Below are 24,525 nucleotides of genomic sequence, written 5' to 3' on the forward strand. Positions count from 1 at the left end.
CCAAACCAGGCGTTACGACAAGAATCATTCGAAGTTCGTACCATAAACAATATCCCAAATTTTGTAGGAACGTTAATACATATCGGAAAAGCCCTTTTTTGTTAGTTTTTGCCATATGCTTTGTTATTTTTACAAATTAGTTAATACTTTTGCCGACTTCGATCTTATTTATTTGCCTAATTCGGTGTATTTTCCTGCCAAATTCGGTATCTCTTTTGTCAGATTTGGTATAATTTTCTACTGAAGTCGGTGCTGTTTTTTGGCATATACAATGTAACATTTTTTTGCCAATTTTGGTGTTTTTTTTAATATCCACTGCTATTTCTCGCTAAATTTGGTGTTATTTACTGCTAGATTCGGTGTTATTTTTTGCCAGACTGCGAAATTCAGTTTTATTCCTTTGCCAAATTCTGAGTTATTCCTTCGCCAAATTTGCTGTTACCTTTTGGCTAAATTCGCAGTTTCTTGCCAAATTCGGTGTTATTTTTTGACTTTTCTGCTAAATTTGTTAGTATTTTTTCAATCTCGGTAGTATTTTTTCCCATGTTGAGTTTTTTTCGTGCCAAATTCGTTGCTATTTTTTGTGCTAACTTCGGAATTATTTGGTGCCAAATTCGGTATCATTTCATTAACCAAATTCTGTTACTTTTTGCTAAACTCTGTGTTCCTTTATTACGAAATTCAGTGTTACTTTTTGCCAAGTTAGGTGGTTTTTTTCCCAAATTCAATGTTGTTTGTTCTCCTTATTCAGTGTATTTTTTTCTATTTTCGGTACTACATTTGTCGTCACGTGAAAGTTCATTACGCGGAAAATGAGCAGTCAGTTTAAGATTATACGAAAACTTCACCCTTGATGAGATTTGAAGTCAAAGGAGGAATTTTTTTCACATTTAAGAACTGTCAGTTACGAATATTACCAAATAGCTGTCCTAATATTTGTAAACAGCCGTCGTAAGATTTATAATATTTTTATATGTAATAACTACAAATTTCGTGATATTTCGTAAAAATTAGCCGCGCGGGGTAGCCGCACGGTCTTGGGCGTCATGTAATGGTCCGTGCGGTTGCCCCCATCGGAGGTTCGAGTCCTCCCTCGGGATGGGTGTCGGTGTTGTGCATAGTTAGTTTAAGTTATATTAAGTAGTGTGTAAAGTTAGAGACCGATGACCTAAGAAGTTTCATCCCATAAGATCTTACCACAAATTTACAAAATTCTCGTAAAAATTACCAATATCGCATTTTTTCGCTGAGTAGTTGTGAGGATTCTTCCGGTCTCAATCTGGCACCTGCCTTTCTTGCGCTTTGTTTTATGTGGACGTTCCACTTTATATCGTTCCTTACATGTATGCCTGTATATTTTATGGAAGTAACTGCTTACAATGATTGTTCTGCAGTAGTGTAATCATGCAGTTATGGATCTTTCTGTCTATGTGTACGCAATATTTTACATTTGTTTACGCTGAGAGTCAATTGCCACTCCCTGTCCACACTTGTGGTGTTCCGAATGGCAGAATGGTCCTTTCGGAAAACTGCCACACAAGTTGGACGTGCTGCGTCAACTGTGCAACGATGCTGGTATCAGTGGTCACGTGAAAATTCTCACATCCGTTGACGAGATCCACGCAACACAGACGCCCGCCCGATGCTTCAAATGGCTCTTAGCACTATGGGACTACGGCCGAGCGGTTCTAGGCGCTTCAGTCCAGAATCGCGCGCCTGCTACGGTAGCAGGTCCGAATCCTGCCTCGGGTATGGATGTGTGTGATGTTCTTAGGTTAGTTAGGTTTAAGTAGTTCTAAGTCTAAGGCACTGATGACCTCAGATGTTAAGTCCCATAGTGCTTAGAGCCATTTGAACCATTTTTTTGTAATAATTTCACAAACTCCACATGCAATGCTGAAACAATAAATCTTAAGTGAATTGGAAACTTCTAAAAGGGTGTACTAATATTTTTCCGGCAGTGTATAATGATTGCCGTGCCGCCTCGGTTGTTTTGTGGTAACTGTTTAAGTTCTTCACTCGTCGTGACTTGGTGTTTACTTTCGCGACACCGGGAAGCCACGAAATCAGAAGCATCATCTCAACTGAAAATGTAATCATTCGAAAAAACTGTAATCAGTGGATATATCAAAGAATTAGTACGATTTCAATAGGTGTGACGACTAACGCTTCTGTCTTCGTGGCTTCTCGCTATCGCGGAAATAAACGCCAAGTCACGACAAGCGAGGAACATAAACAGCTACTAATAAACAACTGAGACGGCACAACAACAACAATATTTTGGTTCCTCCTCTTCGTCAGTACCTATTTTCAGTATTTACCCAATGACGACGGTCTACCAACGACAGCTGGAAGATTTTCACCCAGTAAAAGACAAAAAAATAAATACAGTAAAGCGCCTTCGCGTGCGGTACTTGTGGGCACTGTCCTATATCCTCCCACGTCTTAAATATTATTTATCTTTAGGTATCTTTCACTCATTTTTAACCTGTGGCTACACGTATAATTAAGTATCGACAGTCATGCAGGGCAGCTAATTAAGCTAGCCTCAAAATACTATACTTGCCTCGGACAACTTTTCGTTGCTGTATCATTATTGTTCGCGCTATGGGCGAAGGTTGACGAATACCGACAAAAATGGATATCCCATCTGTTACGAAAACACAAATCAAGATTAGCACTATATTTTTCGCAATATACTCCGCAAGGTAAAAGTTGCATTGGAAGACCTGCAAAACGACGGACGGACCAGGTATAGCTGCAACAGGCTGAGGGAAAGCCTAATGCATGACGGAAGAAGAGGAAGAATAGGTATTCAGTTGAATTTACGGCCTTTAGATTTGACTGATTTATCGTGTAACCGAAGTTTAACGTATTCCTTTTAGCACTCATGTGGATGACCTCACACTTTTCGTTATTTAGGGTCAATTGCCAATTTTCGCACATTCAGATATTTTTTCTAAATCGTTTTGCAATTTGTTTCGATCTTCTGATGAGTTTATTAGTCGATAAACGACAACATCATTTGCAAACAACCTTCGACGGCTGCTCATATTGTCTCCCAAATCGTTTACATAGATAAGGAACAGCAAAGGGCCTATAACAACACTACCTTGGGGAACGCCAGAAATCCCTTCTGTTTTACTCGACGACTTTTCGTCAATTACTACGAACTGTGACGTATCTGACAGCAAATCATTAATCCAGTCTGATAACCGAGACGATATTCCATCAACACGCAATTTCATTACAACCAGTTTGTGTGGTACAGAGCCAAAAGCCTTCCAGAAATGCGGAATGAATCTGAAAGCACTTGTCAACAGCATAGGCTGTTTCTAACCAAGCTGTATACCCGCCGTTGGCATTACATTGTCATCCAACCGTGGCTTCTGGGTGCATCGTGTTTTACCGGCCGCAGTGCCCGAGCGGTTCTAGGCGCTACAGTCTGGAACCGCGCGACCGCTACGGTCGCAAGTTCGGATCCTGCCTCGGGCATGGACGTGTGTGATGTCCTTAGGTTAGTTGGGTTTAATTAGTTCTAAGTTCTAGGCGACTGATGACCTGAGAAGTTAAGTCGCATGGTGCTCAGAGCCATTTGAACCATAGATAAGGAACAGCAATGGGCCTATAACAACACTACCTTGGGGAACGCCAGAAATCCCTTCTGTTTTACTCGACGACTTTTCGTCAATTACTACGAACTGTGACGTATCTGACAGCAAATCGTTAATCCAGTTTCATAACCGAGACGATATTCCATCAACACGCAATTTCATTACAACCAGTTTGTGTGGTACAGAGTCAAAAGCCTTCCGGAAATCCAGAAATACGGAATCAATCTGAAAGCCCTTGTCAACAGCACAGGCTGTTTCTGACCACGCTGAATACCCGCCGTTGGCGTTACGTTGACATCCAACCGTGGCTTCTAGGTGCGTCGTGTTTTACCGGCCCTCAGTGGCCGAGCGGTTCTAGGCGCTACAGTCTGGAACCGCGCGACCGCTACGCTCGCAGGTTCGGATGCTGCCTCGGGCATGGACGTGTGTGATGTCCTTAGGTTAGTTGGGTTTAAGTAGTTCTAAGTTCTAGGGGACTGATGACCTCAGCAGTTAAGTCCCACAGCGCTCAGAGCCTTTTTTTTTATTTTGTATTTATTTATTTATTTATTTTATTTTTGCATCGCGTTTTGCTCAGGCAGAGTATTTGCTCACAGCTTGGTGAGGAGAAAACCTATAAGGCATCGACATAAAGATGATGACAAGGGTGGTGAAACTACAAGTCTTTCGCAAATTATCACGTCCTGTTTTTCACCCATCCTTAATCACTAATAGGCTCAACTCATACACCATAATGAATAATAATGCCAAACACCGGCTGAAGATACCAGTTTTTTATGTACTCGTGAAAAAACTGCCTTTTATCTTTTAAGATACATCCACAGGAATTCATCAGTGTTGTATTATACACACCATATGTAACTAAACATCTTCTAAATGTTTTCATAATTTCTTTTATGTGTTTTAAGCCTCAGCGGCTGAAGAGCGAAAGTAAGTATTACCGCTGACGACCAGCTTGTGGAAGCGAACTGAACGAAGAAACAACCAAGAAAGAAAAGTTCTATAATGAAATTACCTTCTCGCTCTGAAACTGAGTTTTCACTGAAGTAGGTCCAACGTCTTTAAAGCTCAAACTGCCGCTCCTTTCGCATCTGGAGTATGCACCAAGTTCATGGTATCCGGCTTGACGGCGGCATCGCGTGTCTGCACCGTAGCCGCGTGTTTGTGACACGTCTCTTCGGCGCCCATCGCTCCACCGGATATTCGCAGCGCAGTAATGCACTCGTTGCAACTTCCATAACTTTGGCCCTTCGTTCTTTGTTCCGTCAAACTACGTGACACCTCCCCCCCACCCCCACCCCCACCTTACTCAGGCAACAGACTCAAGCCGTCTGCTTCAAGGAACTATCGGAGGATCCTGTCGGTTCACATTCTTTTTTCTGTTATTCTGCTTCACAATTCTCATGCGCCCCTTAACGTGTATTCTTTGACAGACCTTATATTTTTTCCTATATGTCAGATAATGATTTCATCGGCAAAAATATTACCAGAAATCTTTATTGTGTTTTTACAATCTCGGCTCACACTAATGGTGTCATGACCATCGTCGACTTTTAGAAACTCATCATATTTAAAAAGAAACAGTGCTAATAAAACAAAGCGAAATTGAATTAAAAATGTTAATCGTTGCCGATCTTGTGGGATGTTAGGGCAGATAAGTACAAAGACCAAAATATTATGAGTTTCTGCTCACAAAATACAGCCACGTTCCAATCAATGCAAAGTTATGAATATAAATACGCACTACGATGACAAAAATCATGGGATACCTCCGAGTATCATGTCGGACCTCGCTCTGCCCGGCGAAATATAGCAACTCGACGTGGCCCGGTCTCAACAAGTCGTTGCAATTCCCTTGCAGGAATATGCAGCCGTGCTGCCTGTCTAGCATCCATAATTGTGAAAGAGCTTCCAATGCAGGATTTTGTCCACGAACTGACCTCTCGATTACGTCCCATAAATGTTCGATGGAATCCATCTCGAGCAAACTGCGTGAGCGGCTCATTCTGTCATATTCTCCAGAATGTTCTTCAAGCCAGTCTCGAACAGTTGTGTCTCGGCGACGTGAAATCGTTGTTTGGGAAATAAAGTGCATGAATGACTGCAAATTGCCTCCAAGTAGCCGAACATAATCATTTCCTTTCAATGATCGGTTCAGTTGGTCAAGAGGACCTAGTCCACTCTATGTAAACACAGCCCACACCACTATGGAGCCGGCCGGGCTGGCCGAGCGGTTCTAGGCGCTACAGTCTGGAACCGCGCGACCGCTACGGTCGCAGGTTCGAATCCTGCCTCGGGCATGGATGTGTGTGATGTCCTTAGGTTAGTTAGGTTTAAGTAGTTCTAAGTTCTAGGGGACTGACGACCTCAGATGTTAAGTCCCATAGTGCTCAGAGCCATTTGAACCACTATGGAGCCACCACCAGCTTCCTCACTGTCTTGTCGACAACCTGGGTCCAAGGCTTCGTGGATCTCCAGCACGCTCGAACCCTACCATCAACTCTTACCACCTGAAATCGGGACTTGGCCACGGTTTTCCAGTCGTGTAGGGTCCAACCGATATGGTCACGAGCCCAGAAGAGGCACCGCAGGCGACGTGATGCTGTTGGCAAGGGCACTCACGTCGCTCCTCTGCTGACATAGCCCATGAACGCCAGATTTCGCCGCTCTGTCCTAACAGATCCGTTCGTCGTACATCTCACATTGCTGTCTGCGGTCATTCCACGCAGTGCTGCTTGTCTGTTAGCACTGACAAAATGGCTCTGAGCACTATAGGACTTAACATCTGTGGTCATCAGTCCCCTAGAACTTAGAACTACTTAAACCTAACTAACCTAAGGACATCACACACATCCATGCCCGAGGCAGGATTCGAACCTGCGACCGTAGCAGTCGCGCGGTTCCGGACTGAGCGCCTTAACCGCTAGACCACCGCGGCCGGTTAGCACTGACAGCTCTGCGCAAACGGAGCTGCTATCGGTCGTTCAGTGAGGGTCGTCGGCCACTGCGTTGTTCATGGTCAGAGGCAATGCCTGAAATTTGGTGTTCCCGGCGCACTCTTGACTCTATGGATCACGGAATATTGAGTTTCTTAACGATTTCCGAAATGGAACGTCCCCTGCGTCTTGCTCCAACTACCATACCACGTTGAATTTTGTTAATTCCCGTCGTGCGACCACAAACACATTGGAAACATTTTGACATAAATCACGTAAGTACAAATGACAGCTCCGCGAAAATGCACTGCCCTTTTATTCCTGTATATGTGCGTATCGTTACCGCATGACTTCCGTCATCTCAGTGTCTACGGGGTGATGAGAAAGAGTGTGAAAAGCGCTAAGGGTGCTTCAGGGTAGGCTGCTTCGAGAAAACATCCTTAAGGAAAAAATTCGATTCGTTTTGCCGTTTCCGAGTTAATAGCATTAAACAAATCAGGCGGTTGCGCGCGCAATTTCAATCGGCCCTCCAGAGGCGATGTCGCCATTCGTGTCCTTCGTTTGGTTTCCTAAAACCGAAGAAGAGAGCGACACAAAAATTGCACGTGAGGTGGCAGTGAGGCTAGAAATCTAGCCAAAGTCAGAATAGTCTCGTCCATAATCATCTACGCCATGGGAGCATGTAACTATTGCCAAAAGCTGAGCCAAGAGATTCGAAGTATTGTTGTTGATGCAGGCAATAACGAAGGTCGTAAAAATTCAGCTAACGGAAACATTCATAAGACGCTCCCACTTTGCCACAACGCTGTTTGTGTTTTGGTCATTTTGCAATTCGTTTTGCTCATCTGATGACTTTACAAGACGGTAAATGACAGCATCATCTGCAAACAATCTAAGACGGCTACTGCTATTGTCTCCTATGTCGTTAATATAGATCACGAACAATAGAGGGCCTATAACACTTCCTTGGGGAACGCCGGATATTATTTCTGTTTTACTGGATGACTTTCCTTCTATTACTACGAACTGTGACCTTTCTGACAGGAAATCACGAATCCAGTCCCACAACTGAGGCGATATTCCGTAGGCACGCAGTTTGGTTAGAAGACGCTTGTGAGGAACAGAATCGAAAGCCTTCTGGGAAGCTAAAAATATGGAATCAATTTGACATCCCCTGTCGATAGCACTTATTACTTCATGAATATAAAGAGCTAGTTGTGTTTCACCAGAACCATATTTTCTGAAATCGTGCTGACTGTGTGTCAATAAATCGTTTTCTTCGAGGTATTTCATAATGTTCGAATACTGCATGTCTTCCAGAACCCTACTACAAATCGACGTTAGTGATATAGGCCTGTAATTCAGCGGATTACTCCTACTTCCATTTTTGGGTATTGGTGTGACTTGAGCAATTTTCCAGTCTTTAGGTACGGATCCTTCTGTGAGCGAGTGGTTGTATATAATTGCTAAATATGGAGCTATTTTATCAGCGTACTCTGAGAGGAACCTGACTGGTATACAGTCTGGACCGGAGGCCTTGCGTTTATTGAGTGATTTAAGCTGCTTCGTTACTCCGAGGATATCTACTTCTATGTTTCTCATCCAAGCAGTTGTTCTTGATTGGAATTCAGGAATATTTACTTCGTCTTCTTTGGTGAAGGAGTTTCGGAAAACAGTGTTTAATAACTCTGCTTTAGTGGCACAGTGACTTCACCGTTGTTATCGCACAATGAAGGTATTGATTGCGTGTTGCCACTGGTGTGCTTTATGTATGACCAGAATCTCTTTGGGTTTTCTGCCAGATTTCGAGACAGAATTTCGTTGTGGAAATTATTAAAATCATCTCGCATTGAAGTACGCGCCATATTTCGAACTTCTGTAAAACTATGCCAATCTTGAGGATTTTCCGTTCTTTTAAATTTGGCATGCTTTTTTCGTTGCTTCTGCAACAATGATCTGACCCGTTTTTTGTATCATGGGGGATCAGTACCATCACTTATTAATTTATGTGGTATATATCTGTCAATTGCTGTCGATACTGTCTCTTTAAAAACATTCCACAACTTTTCTACACTTACATGATCAGATCGGAAGGAGTAAAGACTGTCTCTTAAAAAGGCGTTAAGAGCATTTTTATCAGCTTTTTAAACAGATATACTTCGCGTTTCTTTTTGATGGTTGTAGGTGTTACGGTATTCAGCCTAGAAGCATTCAGTACAATTTCGGACGACGTTTTATGCCTTCCGCCGGCTTTAAGCGTATAATTTTTCCAGCATATCGAGGGTAGATTGAAGTCACCACCGACTATAATTGTATGAGCGGGGTACTTGTTGAAATGAGACCCAAGTTTTCTTTGAACTGTTCAGCAACTATATCTTCTGAGTCGGGGGGGTGGGGTCGATAAAACTATCCAATTAATAGTTTAGTCCGATTGCCAGGCATAACATCTACCCATACTATTTCACACGATGGTGTGGAACAGTTGGTATTACCTGTAAGCAAGCTATGATGACCGTTGCATGGCAACAGGAACATGTAAAACAAAACAAAACACGTCACGAAGAGTGCGTTTTCTCCATGATTCCAACGTTCTGTTCTCATATGTTTTCCAAGAGTAATGAGTTGGAAAGAATGAATTGTAACATGGAAACAAGTGTTTTCCAGACCCATGTTCATGTAATTTCTTCGTCTAGGTGTGAGGAATGTGTACTGCAATTCGTGCAGTACATTTTTGTTACAACCTGCATAAAGCGTAATTTTTGTTCGATATAGTTACTTAAAATAAACAACATTTATAGCAAAATTGAAATTTTCAGTGCTTAATTCAAGTTTTACTGAAAACTGTTGATTTGTAACGTGAAACAGAGGAATGTTTTACTAAAAATGAAAAAGTAAAGACGTCAGATTTATCGTACAGCGCTAGAAAAGCAATTTCCTCAAAAACAGGACAAATTAAAAAAAAAGCGGATTCAAATATAGCTTCAATACTTCGTCGAACTTATATAAAACGTATTTCTGTTATTGCTAAACAGCTTTCCTACTGATCAATAATAACAGAAATCTCTTGCCTCTGTTCATAATAAAGAATGCTCTATTGCGTACAAAATAAAACCGATATAAGTGTTAGTCCATTATACTTCAAATGGCTCTGAGCACTATGGGACTTAACATCTGAGGTCATCAGTCTCCTAGACTTAGAACTACTTAAACCTAACTAACCTAAGGACATCACACATATCCATGCCCGAGGCAGGATTCGAACCTGCGACCGAAGCAGCAGCACGATTCGGGACTGAAGCGCCTAGAACCGCTCGGCCACAGCGGTCGGCTGATGTGCAGTTCTAATTATGTGCAAAAACAAACAACCAAACAAATAAAAAACAAAGAGTAGTCGTCGACTCCCAGTTCCTCTCTCATACGTTCATTTATGTTTTGTTTCCCTACCAATGCTACCAGTACTACCGGTAATCCTAACATTTACTACGTCATTTATTTTGTGTACCAAAAACACTGAACCGTAGTTTTAGTAGACCGAAACTCTAATTACTAGTTATGTTTTACAATTGAAGCAATCACAGAATAAAACCAGTTTTTCACATTTTAAAAATTTTATTAACATTCAAAATAAACAGGGTTTTCCATCAAACTATCGCGATTCTGAAAGTGTTCGGTCAGAGTAAAAGTGTGGGAATCCCTGGCGCAGGCTTGACCACAGGCAGCCTTTGTCGGCGCGTTGCTCCGGGGTCTAGGCCGGGTGCAGGCAGAGCGCAGCATTGCGACCTCCGGTGACGACAGCGGGGACGGCAGTGAGTCAGAGAGAAAGCCCGCTCTTGGCCCAGATGCGACCTGTCCAGGCGGCGGGAAGACAGCCGTAGCCGCGGGCCGTGGTTGCTGGCATGCAGGCGGGAACACGATCCACCGGCATCAAAGCGCCGCGCCGCCATTAACCAGCAGAGTAACGATGTCGTAAAAAGTGATGGCCGGCATTATTTTACGGAGACTACGCTTGTTATATAAGCGCGGATCTCTCTGCTCTCGGTAAGAAGGATGATAAAACATTTCTAGATTTTACGTTTATCCCAGTAACGATTTCCGAATTCAGCTTCTAAAAACCATACATACCGGATGATCAAAAAGTCAATATAAATTTGAAAACTTAATAAACCACGGAATAATGTAGATAGAGAGGTAAAAATCGACGCACATGCTTGGAATGACATGGGGTTTTATTAGAACAAAAAAAACTAAGTTCACAAAATGTTCGACAGATGGCGCTGGACAGCAAAACGTCAGTGACTGCGAATGACAATCGTGTATAAAAGGAGCTGTAAAGAGAGAGAGAATCAGATGCGCCAGCAGTCGCAGCATGTTGACGTTACCTGAAAAGGCGCTTTTAGTGAAGCTGTATTATAAGAATAGGGAATGTGCTAGTTCAGCGTACGATCCTATCGCCATAGGAAGGGGATTCGAACGGGTAAAGGTCCGTTGACAAATGCAGCTGTGGCGAGAATGATTTCTAAGTTCGAAGCCACGGGTTGTTTAGACGATAGACCCCATAGTGGCCGACCGAGCACAAGGCGTAATGCTGCTGAGACAGTTCAGGAAGAAATGGAGACTGTAGCGAGTTCGAGTCTCGGTCGGGCACACAGTTTTGATCTGCCAGGAAGTTTCATATCAGCGCACACTCCGCTTCAGAGTGAAAATCTCATTCTGGAAACATCCCCCAGGCTGTGGCTAAGCCATGTCTCCGCAGTATCCCTTCTTTCAGGAGTGCTAGTTCTGTAAGGTTCGCAGGAGAGCTTCTGTAAAGTTTGGAAGGTAGGGGACGAGATACTGGCAGAAGTAAAGCTGTGAGGACCGGGCGTGAGTCGTGCTTCGGTAGCTCAGATGGTAGAGCACTTGCCCGCGAAAGGCAAAGGTCCCGAGTTCGAGTCTCGGTCGGCATACAGTTTTGATCTGCCAGGAAATTTCTTTAGCATCATCTTTGCTTTGTCTTACTTTGTTATGCTAATTATTGCTATTCTGATCAGATGAAGCGCCATCTGTCGGTCATTTTTTGAACTTTTGTATTTTTTTGGTTCTAATAAAACCCTATGTCATTCCTAGCATGTGTGTCAATTTGTACCTCTCTATCTACGTTATTCCGTGATTTATTCAGTTTTCAAATTTATACTGACTTTTTGATCACCCCGTATTATAAAAACAAATGTATGTATCTATATATGAATATATGTTCCACATCTTCTCCTACAAAACTAGACCGATCTCACCCAAACTTGATACATTACTGTCCGGAAAGAATCGCTGTGAGTATAAGAACCACCTACCTAAAACAGGGTGTCGGGGGTGAAAAAGCAGTGTAAGCCGTAACGCGCGACTCCCCATACTTTATTCATCCATTATTTGTGAATGAGAGCACTTAGTGACTTGCCACAAACTTTACTCGTACCTTCAAAGCCTTAGAAAACTTATTGTTGCTGACAACTCCAAAAAATGATGAGTGGAACAAAGTTGATAGAATACTACTTTTCCTCCGTTCATGTAGTAAAACTGCCGCATGAAGCATGAGGTTTCAGTTTCATACTCCTTTGTTACTAACTGTACTCGCAACATATTTTCCAGAAAGTAGTCTCATATACCACTGAATGCACTAGCAAAGTTATATCATTGTACGACTCATAATTCAGGAGATACGACGTCATCAACACTGAGATCCGTGAAAAACTGACGCATAATGCAAGATGTTTAAATCTTTTACTTCTTTGGTACTAACTTCATTGCTACTAACACATTTAGCATACAGCAACCATGTACACGTACCTGCAAAATTATATATTACGACACATATTTTAGGACATATGACGTGAACTACTAAGATGCGTGAAAAACTGCCGCATCATCCATGACGTTATAATTTGTTACTTCTTTACTACTAAATCTATTCACAACAAATTTCGCAGACAGTAGCCACGTACACCACTGAATGTGCCTGTAAAATTATATCGTTGTATGAAACACACATACATCAAAAAATGTTTTGCATCACCCTTGTTCCCAGAACTCCTGAAGATAGACTTTGATTGTGGATATTGTATCACAGACACAGTCCCTTTGACTGTTCACAGATGTCACTAAACCCGCCCAAAGATGTAAACAGTTACACATGAGCAGCGCCTATTAGACGGAGGGGGTCCGACAGCCGATCAGTTCCAGTCATTCCACCAGGAAGGAGGTACAGGGCTCTTGTTGTCTGTAGTTAAACCATGTCTAGACGGTCAATACCGCAGTTAGATCGCGCCCGCAGTGTTACTTTGTGCCAGGAAGGGCTCTCAACAAGGGGTGTCCAGGCGTCTCGGAGTGAACCAGAGCGATATTGTTCGGACATGGAGGAGATACAGAGAGACAGGAACTGTCGATGACATGCCTCGCTCAGGCCGCCCAAGGGCTACTACTACAGTGGATGACCACGACTTACGGATTATGTCTCGGAGGAACCTTGACAGCAAAGCCACCATGTTGAATAATGCTTTTCGTGCAGCCACAGGAAGTCGTGTTAAGACTCAAACTGTGCGCAATAGGCTGCATGATGGGCAACTTCACTCCCAACGTCCATGGCGACGTCCATTTTTGCAACCACGACACCGTGCAGCGCGATACAGAAGGGACCAACAGCATGCCGAATGGACCGCTCAGGATTGGCACCACGTTCTCTTCACCGATCAGTGTCGCATATGCCTTCAACCAAGCAATCGTCGGAGACGTGTTTGGACGCAAACCTGTCAGGCTGAACGCCCTAGACACACCGTCCAACGAGTGCAGCAAGGTAAGGTTCCCTGCTGTTTCACGGTGGCATTGTGTGGGGCCGACGTACGCCGCTGGCGCTCATGGAAGGCACCGTAACGGCTGTGCGATACGTGAATGCTATCCTGCGACCGATAGTGCAACCTTACCGGCAGCATACTGGCGAGGCATTCGTCTTCATGGACGACGATTTGCGCCCCCATCGTGCACATCTTGTGAATGACTTCCTTCAGGATAACGACAGCTGGACTAGAGTGTCCAGCATGTTCTCCAGACATGAATCCCATCGAACGTGCCTGGAATAGAGAGAAAAGTGCTGTTTAAGGACGACGTGACCCATCAACCACTCCGAGGGATCTATGCCGAATCGACGTTGAGGAGTGGGACAATCTTGACCAACAGTGCTTTGATGAATTTGTGGATAGTATGCATCAATGCAAGAAGACGTGCTACAGGGTATTAGAGGTACCAGTGTGCACAGCAATGTGGACCACCACATTGTGGTCTCGCTGTTTGATGGTACAACATGGAATGTGTGGATTTCATGAGCAATAAAAGGGGCGGAAATGATGTTTATGATGAACTCTATTCCAATTTTCTGTACAGCTTCCGGAGCTCTTGGAACCGAGATGATGCAAAACCTTTTTTGATGTGTGTAGTTCAGGAGATATGACGTTATAAACATGAGATTCGTGAAAATAAAACTGCAGGGTGAAATTCACTAGAATTACCCGCGAAATAAGTATACAAACACGTGAGAAATATGTTAAATATATGTAAATACATTTGGCATGTGCGTATGCGGCGAAAGCCACGGGTAAAACGCTCATCCTAAACCCCTGGAACGATTTTAACCGAATTTACTATAGATATTAATTACGATCTGGAAAGAAATTCTGTGGGGGTAAGAAACACCAACTTCCTATTGGGATGGCGGGTGATATCGTGGAAAGAGAAGGGGGGGGGGAGGAAATGGACAGACAAAGTAGGGGAAGGAGGGATGGACAGGGAGAGGGGAAGGAGGAGCGTACAGAGTGAGGGGAGGGGCAAACGGACGGACAGAGGGGTGAGGAGGACATGAACAGAGAAAGGTGGAGGAAGAGAGGGGGAAGAAGAGATGGACAGGGAGAGGAGAAGATGGAAATGGACACAGAAAGGGAAGAGGAAGAGATGTCCAGCGAGAGGAGGAAGGAGGAGAAGGATAATAGAAGACTGGAATAAATACGTAACCGGGTAAGCGTGGTATTCAGCTAGTGCAACGAATGAAGTAGGATTTTCTCTCAAAGAATTTTCAACTGGTAAAGCCCAGTGATTCCGCCAGAGACGGAAAAGAATTGTGGAAATCATGTGGGAGGAATGTGTATTGTGTTGAAAAGTTGTTATAGGATGAGCATCAACAAATGTAAAACAAGGGTAATGGAGTGTAGTCGAAATAACTCAGATGGTACTGGAGGAAACTAAATTAGGAAATCAAACGCTGAAGTAGTAGATGGTTTTTGATATTGCGTGGCAAAATAAGTGATGGCCACAGAAGTAAAGAGGATATAAAATTTCCACTGGTAAAGTAAGAAAACGCGTAAAGTTTTCGTTTCTAAAGGTACGAAGGAACTTCAAAAAGTAAATTTCTAAGCTAAGCAAGTATTGACCTATTTGAGAAATATACAGGGGACGCCATTAAACATTTTCCCGTTATTTCTGGACTGATTATATGAGATTTCTTTTTATGACCCTGTGTATTTCCACTGTGAAAAAATAGCATTTCAGCCAATATGTATTCGAGGTGGAAGTTTTTAGGGAATCACGGGGTGTAAGTGAAGTGCAACCTATTTGCGTCACTAGAGAATGAAAATGATTGTGTGTGAAGGCAAATTCCATGCAGCTTTTGCACGCAGCGCTGATGTAACCTACGTGCAGACCGGGGGTACATGGGCAGCGCACAGGATGCTGTTTCCGTGTGACGTCATTGACCGGAAAGCCGACCGATGCGCCGCCTAATGATGCGACGTGCCCCGTAACGAGCACTGCTGCCTGCTCCTGATGTTGCAGCTGACGTTGGGGCCGAAACGCTCCGGGCCGTTCGTTTGTTGTCGGACGGATTGTGTGCCTCCATGCGGTAGTACGTCCAGACCGGCTTCCTACTAGCTGGAATCAAACGGCTGGAATTTTGTCGTTCTGCCTTACAGCAAAGCAGTGCAGATACATCTTCCTTTCTCTTATACGTAGCAAGGTACACAGACACACTGCCGTCACGTTAACGTTTTCCGTTTTCTCTCTCCTGAATTTCTTTTTCTTTTCTTTGTTTTTGAAGTATTACGTCATTAGTTATAAGTTAAAGGTGAGTTAATATGTAGTTTATAGTAAAAAAATTTTCAAATGGCTCTGAGCGCTATGGGACTTAACTTCTGAGGTCATCAGTCCCCTAGAACTTAGAACTACTTAAACCTAACTAACCTAAGGACACCACACTATCCATGCCCGAGGCAGGATTCGAACCTGCGACCGCAGCGGTCGCGCAGTTCCAGACTGTAGCGCCTAGAACCACTCGGCCACTCCGGCCGTCTATAGTAAAAAATCGAAATGAATTTTTTCACATTTTTCGATAAAGATGGCGAGAAAATTTGTTACAAACAAATATTCATACATATTATAAAAATGAGTGTGTGTGTGTGTTCCACATGTCCTCCTAAGCCACTGGACCGATTTGAACCAAATTTGGTACACACATCCCATACTGTCAGGCAACAACCACTGTCAGAGTAATAACCACTTAGCCGGCCGCTGTGACCGAGCGGTTCTAGACGCTTCAGTCAGGAACCGCGTTGCTACTACGGTCGCAGGTTCGAATCCTGCATCGGGCATGGGTTTTTGTGATGTCCTTAGGTTAGTTAGGTTTAAGTAGTTCTAAGTCTAGGGAACTGATGATCTCAGATGTTAAGTCCCATAGTGCTTAGAGCCATTTGAACCACTTTTTTAATAACCACTTACCTATCATAGTTCAGGATACATAACGTCAGAAACAATGAAATGCGTGAAACACTGTCACATCATGCATGACGTTTAAATTTATTACTTCTGTGCTACTAACTCTAGACCCAATAAATTTCGCAGACAGTATCCAAGTATGCCGTTAAATGCACCTACAAAATTATACCGCCGTGCCACACGAAGCCCAGGACATATGACGTGATAAACAATGAGATGCGTGAGAAACTCCCGCATTGTGCATGACGTTTCGATTTATTAATTCCTTACTATCAGTTCTATTTGCAGTCAGTATCCACATATGCCGCTGAAAGTACATGCAGAATTATATCTTTGTATGACACACAGATCAGGAGATATGTCATAAACACGTCCTAAACTGCCGCGTCATGAATGACGTTTAAATTTATTACTTCTTTGCTACTAACTCTATTCGCAACATATTTCGTAGAGAGTAGCCACACACGCCGCTGACTGTAGCTAAACAAATATAGCGTTGTACGACATGTAGTTAAAGAGATATGGCGTCACAAACACTGAGATGCGTGAAAGAATGCCGCATCAAGCATGACATTTTAATACCTTTAAGCTGAGTGGTCAGCGTGACAGACTGTCAATTCTAAAGGCCCGGGTTCGATTACCGGCTGAGTCGGAGATTTTCTCCGCTCAGGGACTGGGTGTTGTGTTGTCCTAATCATCATCATTTTATCCCCATCGACGCGCAGGTCGCCGAAGTGGCGTCAAATCGAAAGACCTGCACCAGGCGAACGGTCTACCCGACGGGAGGCCCTAGCCACACGACATTTCCATTTTTACTACTAAGACAATCCTACAATCGGCCCCACTTAAAGAAATCCCTGGCACCTGGCAGCACTTATGACAGCTTTCAAGTGAAAAGCACAAACAGCTTTAGGCGAAAACGAAACCCGTCTAGAGACCTATGAAGAGACGATCCCATAGAGACGATTACAAAGTTACTTTGGACACACCCGAAAAAGCTGTACTTATACATTCCTACATTATGGACTGTTCAACTGTTCATAATTTCAAAGATGTTTTCACGAATACATGGAAGTGAAATTGTTTCAATATTACAGTAGAAACACAGTTCACTTTCTTCGTTTCTCATAGAAAATAGGCAGAATGAGTACTCGGGCAAGCTGGGTTTCTTAGCTAGTATCTTATATAGTTTGAAATATATCATATTCAATTTTGACGTTGAAATAACAGTGGGCCCAACATATTCTCAACATTCTTCTCTGGATGTACGAAGTAAATAACGTTTAGTTTCGAGATTGAATATTTTACCTTTGATTCTCTGCATACTTCTCTGGATTCACAATGTGAAATGCTTTCAGTTGAGCGTGCAAACAAATCACTCAATGTAGTTTTATGGGAAAGGTGCCCTAAAACAAGATTGTGTATATATTATTGTGTTGGGGGCAGTTTCCGCTTTCAGTGCTGGTCATATACCTTGCAAATTAGTGTGGAAGCAGAATTTTATATTATGTTATTTTACGCTATGAGTGTCGTGACCAGACGAAACTAGTCGCCATTCATAACTGAGGGTTCTTTGACTTCTCAGGGAGAATGTTCTCAAACTAGAACACATGAAATATTAGCTCACTTTATTACATAAATGAATAAAAGGCTTACTGACCTTTGGCACAGTTCTTTGCCAATTGACTGCTTGATAATTTAGAACTGTCATTGATTATGAAAGCACCACTTAATGCACAAATCAACAAGCTTTTCTCGTGCGAAAAAACTTATGATGCAACATTTACGAAAGTACATTTCATCAGAAACTTAAGCTGTCACTGTCCTACACGATGATGCTGACTGCTTCAGCTGAGGTAAAAAATAAATAAATAAATAAATAAATAAAAGAAAATTGGGCAGAGCTCTTGCATGCTCGAAACTCAACTGACCTCAGCGCGAGGGCGCCGCTACGCTGAGAGAGGAGTGCCCCCCATTGGTTGCTGCGGATTGCAGCGAGCTGTCGCTAATGTCTGTGGCGTGGTTTCACGTTGCCGACTTTGGTTTGGCAGCGCGACCTCTGGACGATGCCACAATGAGAATAAAGGAAATTGTGAATATAACTGTGTGGAGAGCAGGGAAAGAAGTAGAAGGGACGAGAAAAAGGATAAGCAGTAAATAACTGTGTATATGGCACGTTTCAGAATTTATGATAAAAATGTGAATTTTGTCTACTCTTCTTTAAATGTTTTTACCCACAACTTACGGTTACTCTTATGTATCGTAACTTTCCTCAAATCACACTCATCGGGATTGAATGAAACTTTGAGATCAACTTCTTATCACTCCTGGCATTATTCAACAAACCAGTTTTTCAATATTTTATACCACTAAAGACACAAAAAAATTTAAAGCTGCAATTTACAATTTTTAAAATTGTTTCTAAAATCATAAATAAATTCCAATAGAGTTTGTCCTAGGTATTTTTCCAAATCACAAGTTTCACCCTTCTTCTATTAATACTTTGTCGGAAATGGTACCTTCAGTAATACAACTACAGCAGTGAGACCGGTAAACTTTTAGGGACTGTAAGTAGGTAACTTTGCAATATTTTCCACTGAATTATTATTATTGCGGGTAGTATTACGTTTATAATACTTCAGCAAAATATTAAAGGAAATGGTAAGAAAGTTTACGGGAAATTGAATTTTAAGTATTCCGAATAATTACATTCATAATTAGGTTAACGTCACTTAAATGAAAAAGAAAACTATAAAAATTACAAAACATATCAAAAAATAATAAATGAGAAGCTTTAATGTATTTCACGCAAATGAACTTGATCGTTGGGATGGTTTGGTACGAGTATATGCTATTCGAGATTGAGCGGTGTCTCTAATAACCTCATCGTCGACAAGACATTGACCTTAATCTTCGTTCCTTCTCTACTTAGTGGCCTCCTTCTTGATTGAATGTTAAACTCTAATTTTCGATCCTTTTTAACTGTGAAGTTCGGTCGTGTACTTATAATGTTCTTTTGGTATAAAATCGAGGTTACAATAAGAGCATAAGTTCAGTTTGGACTTTGTAACAGCATTCCATTATGTGCGTATATTAAGAAACCGTAAGAGGTATGTTGCAAAATGTGAAACGCCACTGCAGGAGAAAACGGACTATACCGTAGACAATAACATTGGTATGTCTCTCTACATGTAGTTCCAATACAAGACTTCCCTAACTCCTAAAGTGTCTTTGTTTTTGTTTCAGGAGGAGAAACAAATGAGCCAGTCTTTAGGCTGAATCTTCCAGCAGGATTCAGGTAAGAGACAAAAAGTTCAATTCTCTGCACTTTCTTAGCCTGATTATATCCAGTTCCAAAGAACAAAACGGATTAACCTGCAGTCATGAGTTATTTCTTTCTTGAGAAATGAAAGATCGGCTATTCACGGCAGCGATTGCAATGATGTTTGAACAGATTTGACAAGTTCACAGAGCGAACCGAAACTTGGTACTGCGTCCGCACAACAACGTGGGCATGGTACTGTTATTCACATTTCATGAATGTACAAGGAGAGAGTATTTTCATTTTACGAATACTCCCTTCTTGCCTTGTAAAACATCATGAACCTACTGAGAACGTGTGGCCAGATCTGAAATCACATGGGAGCAAACGTGCGCACTGCATTTTTTGATACGCACTATGAATAACATTCCCTTGTCCTTACTGTCCATTCGCAGATCTATGATTAATAATTAGAGAGTGATAAACATAGTAGTAGCAAAGAGTAAGGCATTAATGCATTATTAAACTCTGTGGAACAATGTTGGCGCAACATCGTTTTAGTAGGTCACTAGCCAGTTCACTGGAAAATATAAGAATTGTGATATGGAGCAAGAACCTCTACCTGTTGACTTATAAACATATATACGAGGCTTTCCGGCGAGTCTTTGTATACAAAACGGGTGCACGTGATGATATGATGGAGTTATGTCACTTTCTTTACCATTGTTCTCAGCGTCATTGCATAATAGAAAGATAAGGAGATGAAGTCACATCGTACAGTATAATCGGTGGGTAAATCAAATGAGAATGTATAACAGCAAGTACGCGTTAAGTTCAAACGAAAGTACAGGGAACGGTTGTTTTTGTCTACGTATCAACCTAAAAGTTCAAGCACAGATTTGAATCTTCCTCGAACCTACTCCATGACTGCAGACGATGAAGACGGACTTCATTTTATCCAAAAGCGAGATATTTTACCGCTGACAGCCGACACCTTGCCCTTGTGCGATGGAATAAAACTGCAATGGAAAAAAAAGTGATTTTTGTCTCAAACTGAGACGTCTATCTCAGGATTTTCATAGACACTCCGGAAGCCAGCTTACGGTGCGTGGCGGAAAGTACCCTGAACCACTAGTAGTCATTTCCCTTTCGTGCTCCACTCGCAAACAGAGCCAGGAAAAAATGTCTCTCTATATGCCTCCGTATGAGCCCTTATTTCTCGTATATTATCTCCATCGTCCTTACGCGTGATCTATGCTTGCGGCAGTAGAATTGCTGGACAGTCAACTTCAAATTCCTGTTCTCTAAATTACCTCTACAGCGTTTCTCAAAAAGAACGTCGCTTTCTCTCCAGCGATTCTCATTTGATTTCCCGAAGCATATACGTAACACTTACGTTTTGTTGGAATCTACCGGTAACAAATCTAGCAGCCCGCTTCCGAATTGCTTCGATGTCTTTCTTCAATCCCACCAGGTACGCAAACGCTCGAGCAGTACTGAAGAATAGGTCGCACCAGCGCCCTATATGCGGTCTCCTTTACAGGTAAACCACTCTTTCCTAAAATTCTCGCAATAAAGTGAAGGCGACCAATCTCCTTCCCTACCGCAGTTCTCATACGCTCGTTCCGTTTCAGATCGCTTTGCAGCGTTACGCCCAGATATTTAAACGACCTGACTGTGTCAAGCAGGACACTAGTAATACTGTAACCGAATATTACAGCTTTGTTCCTTCTACTTATCCACATCAACTTACATTTTTCCAGATTAAGAGCTAGCTGCCATTCAGCACACCAGCTAGAAATTTTGCCCTTCTCCTTTGTCTCTGAAAGATACTGTTAAGATCACGGAAGAAACGGTGTATATGCCACGAAATCATTCAGTACTGTTTATTCACGCTTTAACACTTCTTGTAATGATATCTGGCACCTTACATGATCCCATTCTTGTTCTGACTAGTCTACTCTACAACCGTTACACCACTTGTGGCACATCTTGTCTGTTGTTAGTCTGTGAAGTGCCACTCACTGAGACACAGGGACAACGGTGATCAAGTTATAACAAGTTCATTGACAACGGAATGCGTCTGCTTGGACGGTAAGAACAAAAGACACCAAATACAGAGTCCACTACAGAGTCTTGACAGAGCTGCTATCTGAAGCCGCTTGATTGTTTCTAGTGTGTAGTAAGACCACTAGGAGTTTAGTAGGAAAATACACTTGGAAGGAAATAATTCACGTCCCGAGAATGCCGTCTTGATTAGCCCCAAAACAGGCACGGAAAAGTCTATCATTAACAGTGTGTAAGTCCACAGAGGAAACAACGATGAAAGCTGAAGGCAGTGGCGTCGGTCCTTACGATAGGCTTCAGGAGCGTTCTGAGATGATGATATGAGTAGCACCCGCGTGGAGGTCAGGAGAGGCTTTGAAAACCGGAAGAACCGGCTGCTGTAGTCCCTGCACCGGCCTTTATAGCTGCCGGCGGCAAAATACCCGTTAAACCATTTTCTTGTCACGCGCTGTGCGGACGCGAATGGATGCCTCGGAAGTAGCGACCTCTGCCAGCGCTCGTACCGCCGGCTTTTGTCCAGTCGAAACAGCGACGCGGAGAGCTAGCGATCCTCAGGCTTGCAGGGGCAATGTAGACTGCCCGCGTGCCGGGAGTGCCCGAGGGGTTGCAGCTACCCTTTGCGTAAATCTCCGATACAAGCTGGAGTTAATTTTTCAATATTTACATTTCCACACAACTACTACACCAAACACATTCTGTAATTCACTGAATTTTAATTATTCCTCTGCATTCAACGCTTTATATTTAATGTAAAACACATTTTCAATTTAATATAACGGTAACACGCTCCTACTTGTCCTGAAATGACATACGTTTCTACACTACTGGCCATTAAAATTGCTACACCACGAAGATGGCGTACTACAGACGCGAAATTTAATCGACAGGAAGAATATGTTGTGATATGCAAATGATTAGCATTTCAGAGCATTCACACAAGGTTGGCGCCGGTGGTGACACCTACAACGTGCTGACATGAGAAAAGTTTCCAACCGATTTCTCATACACAAACAGCAGTTGACCAGCGTTGCCTGGTGAAACGTCGTTGTGATGCCCCGTGTAAGGAGGAGAAATGCGTACCATCACGTTTCCGACTTTGATAAAGGTCGAATTGTAGCCTATCGCGATTCCGGTTTATCGTATCGCGACATTGCTGCTCGCGTTGGTCGAGATCCAATGACTGTTAGCAGAATATGGTATCGGTGGGTTCAGGAGGGTAATACGGAACGCCGTGCTGGATCCCAACGGCCTCGTATCACTAGCAGTCGAGATGACAGGCATCTTATCCGCGTGGCTGTAACGGATCGTGCAGCCACGTCTCGATCCCTGAGTCAACAGATGGAGACGTTTGCAAGACAACAACCATCTGCACGAATAGTTCGACGACGTTTGCAGCGGCATGGACTATCAGCTCGGAGACCATGGTTGCGGTTACCCTTGACGCTGCATCACAGATAGGAGCGCCTGCGATGGTGTACTTAACGACGAACCTGGGTGCACGAATGGCAAAAGTCATTTTTTTCGGATGAATCCAGGTTCTGTTTACAGCATCATGATGGTCGCATCCGTGTTTGGTGACATCGCGGTGAACACACATTGGAAGCGTGTATTCGTCATCGCCATACTGGCGTATCACCCAGCGTGATGGTATGGGGTGCCATTGGTTACACGTCTAGGTCACCTCTTGTTCGCATTGACTGCACTTTGAACAGTGGACGTTACATTTCAGATGTGTTACGACCCGTGGCTCTACCCTTCATTCGATCCCTGAGAAACCTTACATGTCAGCAAGATAATGCACGACAGCATGTTGCAGGTCCTGTACGGCCCTTTCTGGATACAGGAAATGTTCGACTGCTGCCCTGACCAGCACATTCACCACATCTCTCACCAACTGAAAACGTCTGGTCAATGGTGGCCGAGCAACTGGCTCGTCACAATACGCCAGTCACTACTCTTGATGAACTGTGGTATCGTGTTGAAACTGCATGGGCGGCTGTACCTGTACGCGTCATCCAAGCTCCGTTTCACTCAATGCCCAGGCGCATCAAGGCCGTTATTACGGCCAGAGGTGGTTCTTCTGCGTACTGATTTCTCCGGATCTATGCACTCAAATTGCGTGAAAATGTAAATCACATGTCAGTTCTAGTAAACCATATGTGTCCAATGAATACCCGTTTATCATCTGCATTCCTTCTTGGTGTAGCAATTTTAATGGCCAGTAGTGTAATATATCACTATATCGCAACAGCTCTGACACTAATGTAATTACCGAGCGAGGTGGCGCAGTGGTTAGACACTGGACTCGCGTTCGGGAGGACGACGGTTCAATCCCGCGTCCGGCCATCCTGATTTAGGTTTTCCATGATTTCCCTAAATCACTCCAGGCAAACGCCGGGATGGTTCCTCTGAAAGGACACGGTCGACTTCCTTCCCCATCCTTCCCTAATCCGATGAGACCGATGACCACGCTGTCTGGTCTCCTTCCCCAAACAACCGACCAACCAACTAATGTAATTGTTAACCACTCTTATATCTGTTTTCATACGCCAGAAGCAAGTAAAAACCTACTTCGCATTGCTAATTTGTTCCACTGCCCAAAGAAAATCTATAACAATGAAAACCAACGTGTGTGTTTGATTGTTGTGTGATATGTGTGTGTGTGTGTGTGTGTGTGTAGTTAAAACAAATGTTCCAAGCAGACATTCTGCAAGTTTCATTCTAACATACACCTGCAGCGCACCATCTTTATTCACATTTTTCTAAGAGTGAATTATTGTTTATTCTAAAGCAACTCACCAACAAACCAATAGAACTTGTGAATTGTATGAATTCGTAACTCGTAATAGTACCTTGTGGCTGT

At 43.0% G+C, this 24,525-nt stretch overlaps 1 protein-coding gene across 1 annotated transcript in view; it reads left to right on the forward strand.

The window, feature by feature from the left end:
* LOC124802426 overlaps positions 1-24,525 on the forward strand; it is a 511,806-nt gene that overhangs the window by 362,374 nt on the left and 124,907 nt on the right. The window contains exon 2 of the mRNA XM_047263195.1: positions 19,580-19,631. Within this exon, the coding sequence (XP_047119151.1) occupies positions 19,580-19,631 (52 nt within the window). The remainder of the gene's footprint in view (positions 1-19,579; positions 19,632-24,525) is intronic.

Source organism: Schistocerca piceifrons, chromosome 6, assembly GCF_021461385.2.
Source record: "Schistocerca piceifrons isolate TAMUIC-IGC-003096 chromosome 6, iqSchPice1.1, whole genome shotgun sequence".
Taxonomy (NCBI): Eukaryota; Metazoa; Arthropoda; class Insecta; order Orthoptera; family Acrididae; genus Schistocerca; species Schistocerca piceifrons.